The sequence below is a fragment of the Dipodomys ordii genome, unplaced genomic scaffold, assembly GCF_000151885.1.
Source record: "Dipodomys ordii isolate 6190 unplaced genomic scaffold, Dord_2.0 Scaffold6, whole genome shotgun sequence".
NCBI lineage: Eukaryota > Metazoa > Chordata > Mammalia > Rodentia > Heteromyidae > Dipodomys > Dipodomys ordii.
The window spans coordinates 15564303-15578149 of NW_012267222.1; the positions used below are offsets into that span (position 1 = coordinate 15564303).

The following is a 13847-nucleotide window of genomic DNA, read 5'->3' on the forward strand; positions in this document are numbered from 1 at the left end:
TGAGGGCCTGCAAGGGGGACCCTAGACAAGGAACTCTCAAGGCTCTCCCAGAGCTCCAACCCCAGAGCCTCCCCCTCCTACCCAGCATCCCCACCATCCGGCTCCAATTAAAGCATTTGTTTCAGCCCTCACCCTCCCAACAGGCTTTCCTGGGTAAAGGGACTGGGGGTGAAGGAGCAGCAAGGCCTGCATCCTGGAACTTGAGCAGCACAGGGACTGAGATGACCCCGGCCAGCCAGCTCCCCTTCCCCCCCTACTCCCCCTCCAGCCTGCTGTGAGGGCCCTGGCCCTGAGACTGCAGCAGCTGTCAGCAGGGAAGGGTGACAGAAGAGGGCCAGAGGTGACTTCCCAGCCTGCCCTTCTCCCCCTGCTTGGGGCAGGCCCAGAACTCCTGCCAGCTGTTGCAAGCAGCTGTTGTATTTAGTTACAGAGCCTGTGCTGGGCACTCCTCCTCTAGGGTATCTTCCCACCATCCTTCCCAGTGCTGCCCCGGGAAGGGCTGGGGCTTGTGGGGGAGCAGCACGGGTCACATCCTCTAGCTCCTTTGATCCAGATCTGAAGAAACAGGAATGAATGCTGTGTTTTCACAGAAGAGAAAACAGATCCAGAGAAGCCAAGGGACTCGCTGAAAGTCACACCAGTGCTTTGCCACTAACTTTGGCCTGCTGGTTCCCAGCCCAGGCTTCTTCCTGCTCCTTCCTCCAAAGTTTGTTTGTGGACTGAGTGAAGCTTTGGAATTCCTGGGTTTGATTCCTGGCTTGATCATTGAGTATTCTGAGGAACCATGTGGAATGCAACTGCCGTTTTCTTTTTGGTTTTAGGGAGTACTGAGATTTGAACTCAGAACGCTTAGCTTGCTAGGCAAGTACTCTATCACTTGAGCCACACCTCCATTACTTTTCTTTTTTGCCAGTCCTGGGGCTTGAACTCAGGGCCTGGGCATGGTCCCTGAGCTTCTTTTGCTCAGAGCTAGCACTGTACCACTTGAGCCACAGTGCCACTTCTGGCCTTTTATGTTTATGTGGTACTAAGGAGTCAAACCCAGGGCTTTATGCACTCTAGGCAAGCAACATCAAGCTACATTCTCAGCCCCTTGGGAGACTTTTTTTTTTTTAATCCAGTCGTGGGGCCTGAACTCTGGGCCTGGGTGCTGTCCTTCAGTTCTTCAGCTCAAGGCTAGCGCTCTACCACTCGAGCCACAGCGCCACTTCCAGGTTTTTTCTTTTTGCTTATGTGGTGCTGAGGAATCGAACCCAGGGCCTCAGGTATGCAAGGCAAGCGCTCTACCATTGAGCCACCTTCCCAGCCCCGCCCCCCCCCCCCCGTGGGAGACTTTTATCTCAAATAAACTATCAAATGAAACAAAAACATCAGAGTGCTACCCTTGAACAGAAAAGCTAAGGGACAGAACCCAGCACCCTGAGTTCAAGTCCCAGGACTGACACCAAAAAAAAAAAAAAAAACAAGGATAATTGTAATAACCTCTTGGGATTTTTGAGCCAATTAAATGAGATAAGGTGAAGAATTCAGCATGAGGATTGGCATGTCCCCATGCCCGTGGTGTGAGCAGAGAGCATTGTCATTAGCATTGGCCACCTGTGTGCTAGCCCTCTGTGGGGTTCTATGGTGCTTCTAGACATGGCTCACTCATATTTATTCCAGTCAGGAATTATTTGGCACCTAACAATGCTGTCAGATGCTAGAAAAGAAGCAGTAACAAAAATTCCTGTCCCTGCTGTCCCTTATCCCTCTCAGTGGCTGGGGAGACATGATTTCATGTGAACCACAGAAAGCTCTGGAGTGTTCTGCACACTCTAGGCTTGTTTCTCCACGTGCTGCAAGCCAGCACACTGTGACCCAGAGAGGATGGTGCCATGCAGAAGCCAGGACTAGCTCTCATGAGGGTCATGGCAGCACTGGCCACAGCTGAGCAATAAAGCAGTCTGTGGGCTTCCTGAAGGAGGTGTGTGTGTGGGGGGGGGGGTTGTTTCTAATGCTAAATCCCGCAGGGCCTCAGGACAAGCCAGGAGAGGTTGGGAATGGTAGGGAATGTAGCCACCAAAGTCTGGGCCAGTCACAATTTCAGGAAGGTCTTGTGGAGGGCAAGGCCTCTTGTCCCCCAGGGATCAGGCCCAGCCAGAGCTTTAAATACGCCATGCATCCCAGAATAGCCCCCATTGTCCAGGCCCGTGGTTGAAAGAGCCATAGCAGATCCTCAGAGAGGCCAAGCCTGGAGGTGGGGAGAGGGAGGTCCAAAGCACTTCTGTATATGGTATGAGCGGCACTCTGTGGTTCTGGGAAGCCTTTTCCATTTGGCTCTGTAGGAAGGCCTGAGTGAACAAGGGCAGGGTGGCAGCCCTGGCCTGCGTGAGCAACGTGCAGCCCAGGGCAGAGTTCCAGGGAGGGCCATGTACACCATAAAGGTGCCCCTTTGTGCACCAGAGATGTGTGCCTTGGCCCAGTGGGCCCTCCTGTGGGTAGGCCTTACCAGGGACTCCGTCTGGGGCCTCTGGACACCCTCCCCCACGCTGGCTATTTTGGGCACTGGCTGTGTTCAGGCCTGGGAGTGCTGCGTAATCCTGCCCAGATGCAGGCTGCCGGCTGAGGTTGGTGGCAGTGTGGACTCATTACAGACTTTCTGAACCGTTGGTCACCACATTCTCTACCCCAAGCCTCAGCCATTGAGGGCTACAGTTAGTGGCTGCTGAGGGGATACCAGCCCCACCAAGGGGCCATGAAAGATGCCACACAAATCTATCAGGAATAGTGGTACATCTAGGTTGACTTTCCTTCTTTCCCTTGGCTGCTGGAAAGCTCAGAGGTTCATAATGAGTTGTTGTTGTCACCAATCTTCTCCTGGATTTGCACCTGTGGACTGTCCAGTCACCTCTGCCGGCTTGTGTGTCTGCCCTACCTGAGGGAATCTTCTGTGTGTTTCATTAATTTTCTCTTGCTGTTAGGCATGCATCTTGTACCTGCCTGAGATCTTTTGGGAACAGGGTATGGGGTGAGGTATGAATGGATAATGGTGACAATTACTCCTTAGCTGGCTGCTCCCCAAAGTTTGGCTCCAATGACTGTCTTTCACTCTGACGTCATAATTCCCTCTCTTGGCCAGACTCTTCTTGTTGGTGGAAGCCACAGTCTAGAGTTTTCAAGTCCTAACGTTTCTGGGTTTTCAGTGTGCCAAAATGTCAACGTCAGGAGGAAGCACTGAGCTCCTCAAGCGGAGAGCTTTCAAATTTACCAAACTGGGAGATTTTTATTTCGATGACCATGGACGTACAGTCATGAAGCTGTTTATATCTTTAAAAAAATTTGTTATTATAGGGGCTGGGAAGGTGGCTCAGTGGTAGAGTGCTTGTCTTGCATGCATGAGGACCTGGGTTCCATTCCTCAGCACCACATAAGCAGAAGCCAGAAGTAGTGCTGTGGCTAAGTGGTAGAGCGCTCGTTAGCCTTGAGCTGAAGAGCTGAGGGACAGTGCTCTGGCCCAGAGTTCAAGCCCCACAACCAACAACAACAAAAAAATGTTATTATAAAGGTGTTATACAGAGGGGTTACAGTTACATAAATCAGGTAATGAATGCATTTCTTTTTGGACAATGTCACCCCTTTCCTCTCTCTCCCCCAGTGGTTCCCTCCCACTCCCATCCACAGGTTGTATAGTTCATTTTCTACGTAGAGTCTAGTGAGGAACTTTGCTGTATTTGTTCACCTTTTGTCCCTCCATTTCTGTGTGCATCATTTTACTTTTTTCTTTTTTTTTCTTTTTATGCCCATATTGGGGTGTGAACTCAGGGCTTCGTGTTCTTGCTCAGCTTTTTCACTCAGAGCTCATATTCTATCACTTCAGCCATATCTCTACTTTCAGCTTTTTTTTTCTAGTTAGTTGGAGATAAGGGTCTCACAGACTTTCCTGCCCAGACTGGCTTTAAATTACAATCCTCAGATCTTAGCCTCTTGAGTAGTTGGGATTCCAGGCGTTAGCCAGTGATGCCCAGTCCATTTTATGTTTTGTATTAGATATTCTCACAGTTGTCCTTTGGTGTCTGTGAGGATGGGTTGAGGACCTCCATGGATATCAGATTCCGAGGATGCCCAGACCCCTTTGAAAAGTGTCCTAGTTATTGCATAGAACCCACATAGGGCCCTAAAGCCACCTCTAGATAATTCAGAGTACCTAATGCATTGGAAATGTTGCATGATGATTGTTAAACTGTGTTATTTGTGACATAACAATGAAAGAGTGTTTGTGAATGTTCAGTATAGACATAATTCATTGTGTGTGTGTGTGTGTGTTCCAGTTGAACACAGGGCCTGGGCACTGTTCCTGAGCGTTGTTGTGCTTAAGGCTAGCACTCTACCCCTTGAGCCACATCACTTCTGGTTTTTGAAAGGTTCATTGGAGATAAGAGCCTCCTGAGGCCTTTTCTGCCCAGGCTGATTTCAAACCATGATCCTCAGATCTCAGGCTCCTGAGTAGTTAGGATCACAGTGTGAGCCACTGGTGCCCAGCTGTTTTTAATTTTTTAGACAGGGTCTCACTATGTAGCACAGGTAAGCCTTGAATTTACAGTTCTCTTGCTTCCTCTACCTCCCCAGTTGCAGGGATTACAGACTTGCACCATCATGCCTGGCTCAGACATTATTTTCTTCAAATACTTCAAATGACTCATTTCTGTGTAGTTAGCTGAACCCACAGATGTGGAACCCCGACAGAGAGGTCTTTCTGATCATAATGAAGAAACAGACACAAAGAGGTGAACTCACTTGCTGAGGAGTTGAACCAGATGTGTTATTTAGACAGAGTGTAAAGGAGAAGATGCGTTTGTTTCAGTTAAAGCAAGCATTTTGAGGAGGGCTTCCACTGGTTCCACCTGTTCTTCTCTTCCTCCTCATCCCTCTCCAGAATGGCCTAGAACTCTGAGAACAGACTGAATACCTGTGATCTAGACCTACCCTAGCATCCACTAGGGACCATAATGAACAATAAGAGGCCCAGGGAACATAAAGAACTAACTCAAGAGACAGGAGTGAGCTGGGACCCCCATTCTCAGCCCTTCATGGCCCCCACTGCCTTCTATCATGCCCTAACCCCATTCTCTGCACTCTGTAGCAGGGCTGAGCGCCTGCTCTTTGGGAAATAAGTGACTTTAGACAGGGCTCTGAGCCATCCTGTCTGTTTCCTTCAATAGAACTCAAAAAGCAGTCACCCTTAAGAGAGACCATATCCGGCCACCAACTAGCTTGTCCCTGGCTGTCCTCCAATCTGTGGGGCCTTGGGACTTTTCTTTGGTTAAGCCCCTCACTGTGGTGCTCAGGGCGCATCCTATCTCACCTTGAATGCCTCGTTAAGGCCACCTCGGGGGATAGGTGTTATGTCTGGAATATTCCTAAAAGCTATTCCATGGGACCTTAGCCGTATGAGCTTTGCACAGAGGAAAAGCAAGTTCAGGAGACTTCTTCCCGCATCATGGGGGAAGAATCACTTGGGACTTAGATGACTGCCATGGCTTTGTCAAGCCAGCAATTTCCTGTACGATTCTTCTCCCAGAGCTATGGAGAAAGCAGACAGAGAACCTCCAAAGGAAGGGCCCTTGGTCTCAGCTTTTTTGACACAGGCCTGAGTTCAGCTCTAATGTCTTTTCCTCCCTTCCAGGAGGAAGACTTCCAGGGTGGGAGAAGACCCAAGGGTGGGAAGTGCTGGCCTCTCGGGTTATAGGCCACAGCTATCAGATTGCTGGTCCAGCCTATTTTTTCCTACTGGCTGTCCCAGGGGAGCAACAATGCCGAGGCGAGCGGAGCATCCCCAGTGCCTTGTGGCCTGGCTGTCTTGTGAAAGCCTTGGGGCTGGAGCTCTGGCCCAGGGCCCCTGAAGCCCACATCCCTGCAGGAAGGCCTAGGCATCAGTGCCCAAAGAGGTGGCAGAAGGAGGGGTCAGGCCATATAGGGCTACTTCCAGGTTTAGAGCCTGGTCTTGGATTCAAGTTCTGGGTCTGTGATGATGATCAGGTTGGTTCTCTGGGCCTTAGTCTCCACACTTGTAAATTTACCCATTTACAATCTTGATGAACATTGCTGGGGCTCTACTGTGTGCCAGGCATGGGGAAATGGCAATAACCAAGTGGTGGTGGTTCTTTTTTTTTGATCAGTCGTGGGCTTGAACTTGGCCTGGGAGCTGACCCTCAGCTCTTCAACTCAAGGAGAGCTCTACCACTTGAGTTACAGCACCACTTCCGGTTTTTTCTGCTTATGTGGTGCTGAGGAATCGAACCCAGGGCCTCATGCATGCAAGGCAAGCACCCTACCACTGAGCCACCTTCCCAGCCCCCCAAGTGGTGGTTCTAAGCCAGTCTGGGCAGGAAAGTCCCTGAGACTTGAACTCCAGTCTCCAATTAACTACCCCAAAACTGAGTGTGGATATATAGCTAAAGTTGTAGAAGGTTAGCCTTGAGTGAAAAAAATCTAAGGAATAATCCTCAGGCTCGTGAGTTCAGGCCCCAGTATGGGTACACACACACTCCAGCAACCGAATGAGAGAGCTCTGAGAGAGCTCTACTGGAAGGATGGACTTTGGGACAGTATCTCAGGCAGAGGACACAGCATGTGCAAAGGCCCTAAGGTGAGAAGGTCTTGGTGTGTTTATGGACTGGTGAGAAGACAATGTGGCTTGGAGCCAGAGAGAAAGAAGGATGGGAGAGACCAAGAGTGTGGACAGATCACATAGAACATGGGTGGCCATCAAAAGAACTTAGCTTCTCCTTTGGACGGCCCTTAACAGCCTAAAGGATAAACCAGATAGGTTTAGGAAGTGGGCATCATCATTAGAGGTGTGTCATTTCATCAAAAACTTTTATACGACAGTCACCCATAGGCCTGACATTGTACTGGAGGCTTGGTTTGTGAAATCTGCCCATGTGGGAAGGCAGGCCTCAGAGTTCTCTAGACATGCCAGTGTGCTGTGGCAGCAGGATAACCTGAGAACCCTGCCAGGCTGTGGACACCAGGGGGCACGTGAACGCCACAGGCCATGTTGGCACCAGTAGGGTTTGGCAGATAGTGTTCTACTCCAGGGACTGGGTAGCACAGTCCAGAAGCTGCTTGTTTGTGCTGCCCTGCCTGGTTTGGCCACACGTGGCCTGCGGGTGTGGCAAGGGCACTTCCTGGTGGCTTCCTGCATGCTCCCTACAACTGGCAGGCCACCCCTGCAGCTGTCAGGGGAGGCCCATTCTTGGGGCATCAGTGGAGGTAGGAGGAGAGCACAGGGATGGGTGAAGGGTAGAGAGACTTGACCTCTGTGCCCTGCACCAGGTCAGCAGCCAGCAGAGGCCCAGCATTTAGAGGAAAAGCCATGCCACTACTGCTCCTATCACCTCAAGGGGTGCTCACGCCCTGCTGGCACACACCACACACCCCCTCCCTCTTCTCAGGATGAGTCAGCTTCACTCCTGGAAGCTCCACGATCTCTCCCAGCCCTATACCTCCTCTTCAAACCTGTCTCTCCCTGTGTGGTCATCCCATGGGTCTATGGCCCACTAGGGGCATGGATTTCTCTCTGGCTGCTTTGCCCTTTATCCCTAGGGCCCAGCACATAGTAGGGACTCCATAAATACAGACCAAAACTGAACAGGTTCAGTGTCTTGCTATGTAGCCCAGGCTGGGCTTGAACTCCTTCATGATCCGCTAAGCTCAACCTACTGAGTGCTGGGATTATAGATGTACACTACCATTAACGGACTTGATAATCCTCTTCTAATAGATGAGGACACTGAGGACAGCCAGTTAGTAGAAAATGCTGGGAAGGTGGCTCAGTATAGAGTGCTTGCCTTGCATGCATGAGGCCTTGGGTTCGATTCCTCAGTACCACATAAGCAGAAAAAGGTGGAAGTGGCGCTGTGGCTCAAGTGGTAGAGTGCTAGCCTTGAGCTGAAGAGCTGAGGGACAGCACCCAAGCCTAGAGTTCAGGCCCCATGACCGACAAAAAAAAAGTGAGACTGTTAGGTTTGGTCCCCTCCCAGAGAAGGCAGTGGGCAGCAGCTGTCCCTTGGTGGCGTTGAATCCTTAGATGAAGTCAGAAGTCTCATGAGCATTGAGGGGCTGGAAAAAAAATACTAGAGAGCAAATAAATGGCAAGAGGAAGGACTTGGGCTGAAAATGTTGGTAGAATGTCCCTAGCTACTTCTGACATCTGGCTACTAGGTAGAGAAGTCAGGTGACAAAGGCAAGAATATAAATTCCTGTTCAGTTAACAGTAGACAGGTATGGACACTAGATGGGCAGGCTTCTTACTTCTATTGACCTCCCAGCTCTGGTTAATTTTGAAAGGGCAGGCACAAAGTAACTGATGTGACATCATCTCCTCTTACTCCTCTCCATGTTCCCTTGTTCCCCAGACTGGCTGAGTCTAGGTGCTCATTGCTGGGATGACTTGTCCCAGTTGGTATTCAAGGAGGTTTGAACTCAAGGCCTGGGCACGGTCCCTGAGCACTTCTGCTCAAGGCTAGTGCTCTACCACTTTGAGTTACAATAGCACTTCCAGTGTTTGGCTGGTTAGAGATAAGAGTCTTGAGCCATGATTCCAGCCTGGTTCTTTGCAGGTTAGTTGGGAGATGGAGTCTTAGGGATTTTTCAGCCCGGGCTGGCTTTGAACTGAAGTCTTTGCCACAAAAGCCATTATTTCCAATTATTATTATTTCCATTATTATTTTTATTTTTTTATTTTTATTTTATTTATTTTTATTTATTATTATTATTTCCAATTAAAGCAATGAGGAGATCAAGTAGAATAAGTAGAGCTTACCTGCTCCTTATCAAGAACTGACCAACAAATATTCTGCAATGACAAAACTCATTAGATGTGATGAGAATTTTAGCATAGATATGCCCAGTATTTTAGAACCATGTAGTCAGTAGTAGAATACACAACACAAAACAAAAAAGGCAAAACTCAAAACCTAAAATTTTGACAACGTTTAGGCATCTTTGCTAACAAAGCACATCAGATGGTTGGGCCTCAGTTACCAGGGCCTGTGAAAAGAGCAACTTGTTAGCAAGGCAACTTAGAATAGATGGAGTAGTAAACTTAGTGGAAGGTTAAGGGTCAGATAGGGCCAAACCCTTAACCCACCACGTGGCCAAGATGGCAAATTTCTGAAAAAATGCAAAGAAACGCTGAACAAATAGATCAAGCCTACATTGGCTAGCCTTTGAGAGGGAACCTAGAGGGGGGTCCCTGGGACCCAGCCTGTGTCACACTCTTCAAGGCACAAGCCAAAAAGTTGTAGAAAAAAAGGGCAGAAAGTTGGACATGAATGGCAGAGAGAGAGCAAAGAGAACCTGAAATTAAACAAACTTCGGACCATTTACCATTGCAGTAGCAAAAACTGTGTACTTCTGAGAATGGCATAAAATCAGGCTCTCTGGCTTTCCAGGGAGCGCAGGAGGCATTCAAAGGGGTTTCACGGCTCAGGCGTGATTCGCAGCACCCCATTAAATGAGTAAAGAGTCAGTCTGGTGAGTGAAGGAGAGCTAACCAGGCAGAAGCGGCGTCCCGACTTTCCTCAGAGCCCTCTAGAGAAATGGCCAAGCCCCCAAAGCCAAGCGTCCTTGGCTTCAGAGGTGACCGACCTTTCAGCTAAAGGCTGTAGGAGCTCTCTGGCATGGCGCCACGTCTGGACAGAGACTGAGTGACAGAGAGCCGTAGAGAGTAGTTTCACTCACCAGAGTAGAGAAGTGGTGTGGACGTGGATGTGAAGGCCAGCAATGGTGTCGATGCGCTGATTCTGCAGCAGACAGATGGGTTCGCAAAAGGCCATCGGAAATGTGGGTATTCCTCAGAGCAAAAAGGGAAGAACAAACAAAAAAAGAAAAAAGAGGGGGAAAAAAAGAGAGAAATCCCAGCTATCCTGACTTTAAGCCCTTTATCCGAGTCACAGCACCATTTATGTTAGGTTTTTAAAAAGAGGTAGCCAAGTAAGAACACCAGCACTCATGTGGTATTCAGGTAAGGGGTAGGTTTATTCAGTAGACCTGCTGGGACCAGGCAAGGTTGGCACTCCACGTGGCTGGGAAAGAGAGAGAAAAGAGCTGAGAGAGCAAGAGAAGAACAGAGAGAGAGTCTGGGCCTGGGCTAGGCCTTATCTAGGGTATGGGCGGAGAAAGGTGTGGCCACATCAAATTCAGATGTGACCTCAGCGGATGCAGATGTGACCTCTTCCAGGTGTGCCAGTTGCCTAGGTAACGCAGGTACTGGGTGGAGACTTTGCTGCGACAAGGGTGGAGTCTGCTAGCCATCCAGGAGCAGACCTGTATGACTGAGCCCAGGGTCTGCCCTTCTTACTCCACTAGCTCAGAAATCACCTGAGGCTCAGAGACTCTGGGCTTTCTCTGGTCCTCTGCCTGGCCAGTAGCATACCAGTTAGGGTGCCCATCCCAGCTACACTAGCAATGCTTCCAAGGCAGAGACCATTTCAGGGCCACCAATCCATGCTTCTCAAAAAGGTCAGCTGGGGAAGGTGGCTGCCAGAGCCTTGTACTCTCGTGGCAGTGGGACTGTGAGTAGTCTTCAGGGAGGGAGCTGGTTCATGACCCCTGACCCAGGCAAGGCAGGGTCAGGCTGTGGCATTGATTTGCTGATAGGAAACTGAGGCCTAGAGATGATGGTGGCCCTTCCTGACTGCTCCATCATGAACAAGTTCTCACTTGTGGACTTGGCTGTCTTCTGTCAGGTGGGTGAGCACAAGCCCCAGAGTGGTGAGGCAAGTTCATTCCTGGGTCTGTTTGGTGGACACCTACTGTGGGGAGTAGCAGTGATCAAGGCAGACAAAAGTCGCCACCTTCCTGGTGTCCACAAGCACCTAGACGGACATGGCTGGTGTGGACAGTATGGACTTGCAAAGGTCTGATCCAAGGGAAAGGAGCCTCTGGGCCAGTCCAAGGCCACAGGGTGAGTCAAAGAAGGGCTAGGTCTAGAAACTTCTTTCCCCAACTTCCAGCTCCCTGGGCATCTGCCGAAGGCTTTAAACCTCCTGTCTGGAATGCAGTCTTCCCAGCTCTTAGCCCTTTGAGAGATGAGGCATCAGAGGTCCAAAGCGGGGGCTCTGTTTTGGCCAGAACACTCAAGTATGAAGCCAGAGCCCTGCTTTCCAGCAGAATCCTTCCCATTGCCTTAGCTGTGTGACCTTGGGCGGGCCATGTGACCTCCCATTCTAGTCTCCTTTCCTATAAGATGAGGAGGCTGCCACTGCTAACTGCCTCGTGAGCTGGGGTTTGAGCAACCCCAGCCTCCCAAAGACCTTAGCTCAGCACCTGGCACAGAGTGGCATTCAAGTGTCAGTTCCTCTCCTTACTTTGGGGCTAGGCATTCTTCCTGGCTGGCAAAAGTCCTGCCACCTTGGGGGCTCAAGTGTGAGAAGCTGGCAGCCCTCCCGATCGGCACGGGCATACAGGCATGCCACAGGAGGCTTCACCAACTCCTTTCCGGCCCGGCGCCCCTTTCAGAATGCCAGGGGATTAAAGGCCTTTTGGCCTTTGTGTCGGGCTCACCCGCCCCTGGCAGTTTATACAGCAAAGTGCTGCCCCAACAGATTCCTCCTGTTTGCTGTCTGCTGCCCATGGATGGGGCACTGTCCAGCCTGGGGGTGGGGCAGGGGCCTAGGCTGGAAACCTACCTATGTGTGTGTGGGGGTCATGTGGCTCCCAGGAGGTTTGGGGGGATGGTGATGGTGGGGACCCCAGGGCCAGAGAGAAAGGTGGGCAGGCTGGGGCTCATCACCCCACTCCTACTCTCATATTTCCTGCATTTTGATGAGGTGAGCTCACTCAGCCCCAGATGCCTGGACCCTTGCCTTGGGCAGCTGCAGCTACCCTAGGGACCTGTGGTGCTCAGACCTTCCTGCCCAGCTGCGGGGGTGGGGGCTCAGCCCCAGGCCTGGGTCATGAGGCAACAGGACGTGGGCTGGCTGCCCCAGTGATGTGGAGGGCCCAGAAACCCATCAGAGCCTGCGGACCCAACAGTTTTCAAGCATGAGAAGTGACACAGAGCACTGATGCCACGTCCTCAGGGGCGTCTGGGGTGACACCCCATGATCAAACATGAGCATTGCTGTAGAAAATGGGCAGCTCTTCACCCTCCTTGCCTGGCTGTCAATAAGCTATTCATACCTTCATGCCAGTTCAGGTCAAGACTTGGTGCAAATGAGCTTGCTGTAAACATTTTAAACAAAAACACAACTGGTTTGCAGAATTCTCTGGCTTTCTCTTCCTGCAGGTAAAAGACTGTCCCTATGTACTGGCCTTTCCCCCTGGGTTGAGTGAGGTGACACAAAGCCACACCTGGAATCCTAGCTAGTTGGTATTTTCAAGCCAGCCCAGACAGAAAAGGTTTTTTATTTTTATTTTATTTTATTTTGGTTGGTTGTGGGACTTGCACTCTGGGCCTGAGCACTGTCCCTCAGCTCTTCAGCACAAGGTGAGCACTCTACCACTTGAGTCCTAGTGCCGCTGCTGGCTTTTTCTGCTTATGTGGTGCTGAGGAATCAAACCCAGAGCCTCATACCTACAAGGCAAGCACTCTACCACTGAGCCACCTTCCCAGCCCCCAGACAGAAAAGTTTTGAAGACCCTTTTTCAATGCATAGCTACTGCAGTGGCTTTTACACGAGAGACTGAGATTTGGAGGAGTGAAATTTGAGGCCATCCTGGGCAGAAAAGTCCAGGAGACTCCACCTCAACAGAAGGAAGCTAGACACTGTGGGTGAATGCTGATGATCCCATCAATGACAGGAAGCCTAAAATAGGCAGATTATCATCCAGGTGCATGGCCAGGGGCCAAGACTCTATCCTAAAAATAATAAAAATAAAAAGCCCAAATCAGGCTGGAGGTGTGGTGCAGTACACTGGGAAACAGGGTGTGGCTTAGAGAGCTCTTTCCAGGAAATGTGGCTTTTTACTGTCACTTCCTCCCTCGGCTCTGAACTGTACCAGCTTGACGCCCACTCCTCTCTACATGTGTAACCTTTGGATCTTATTTTGGGTTTTGGTGGTACTAGGGTTTTGAACTCAGGGTTTCTACCACTCGAACCACAGCTCCCATCTTTTTGTGCTTTAGCTATTTTTTTCCCCCAGATAGGGTCTCCTGTTTTGTTCAAGGGGGCCAGCCTTGGGTCACAATCCTACCTATTACCTATGTCCTTCTTCCTCTGTAGCTGAGATCACAGGCATGAATTACCATGCCTGACTTATTGGTTAAGGTGGATCTTGGTAGCTTTTTGCTAGGGCTGGTTTCCAACTGCAAGTCCTTCTGATCTCTGCCTCCTGAAAAGCTGGGATTACAGAGTTGAACCACTGGGCTTGGCTCAGAGTTTAAAACACCTTTGGAAACCACAAACCCCATATCCTGTCCTTACCTAGATACGGTCCCTATGCCTCCTCGCCTCTCCCTTCTCCACTTTTCAAGCCCTGTGTCTGTCTCAACCATGCTGCACTGTCCTCGGCCAGCTTTGGAGAGTCTAGCTTCTGTTCCTTGTCACTTGTTCACACTCAATCTTAGAGTGGTCCCTCCCACCTGTCTGTCCCTCCTTGTCTGGTTCCCTGCCTGTCTGTCCCCCTGTGCCAGAGCTCCAGGGGTGCCTGCTATTTGGGGGGGCTTCCCTGGCTGTGTTACTGCCTGAAGCATCTGCTCTCAGCGTGTTAGAACAGATTATGTTTAGAGCGGACGGACTGCTCAGCTCTGAGTCATCCACCCCTCCCCCCAGGAACCTGCAGGCACTGGAAAATCCCCCTCACTCTGCTTGGCTCCTTCCTTTCTAACCCAGGTCTCCCTCCAGCCCCTCTTCCTGGAGTAC

The 13847-nt window shown here is 50.5% G+C and overlaps 1 protein-coding gene across 1 annotated transcript in view; it reads left to right on the forward strand.

Annotated features, from left to right (window-relative positions):
- The first annotated feature begins 10658 nt into the window (after nt 1-10658).
- Hspg2 (heparan sulfate proteoglycan 2) overlaps nt 10659-13847 on the forward strand; it is a 73457-nt gene continuing 70268 nt past the window's right edge. The window contains exon 1 of the mRNA XM_013032545.1: nt 10659-10730. Within this exon, the coding sequence (XP_012887999.1) occupies nt 10659-10730 (72 nt within the window). The remainder of the gene's footprint in view (nt 10731-13847) is intronic.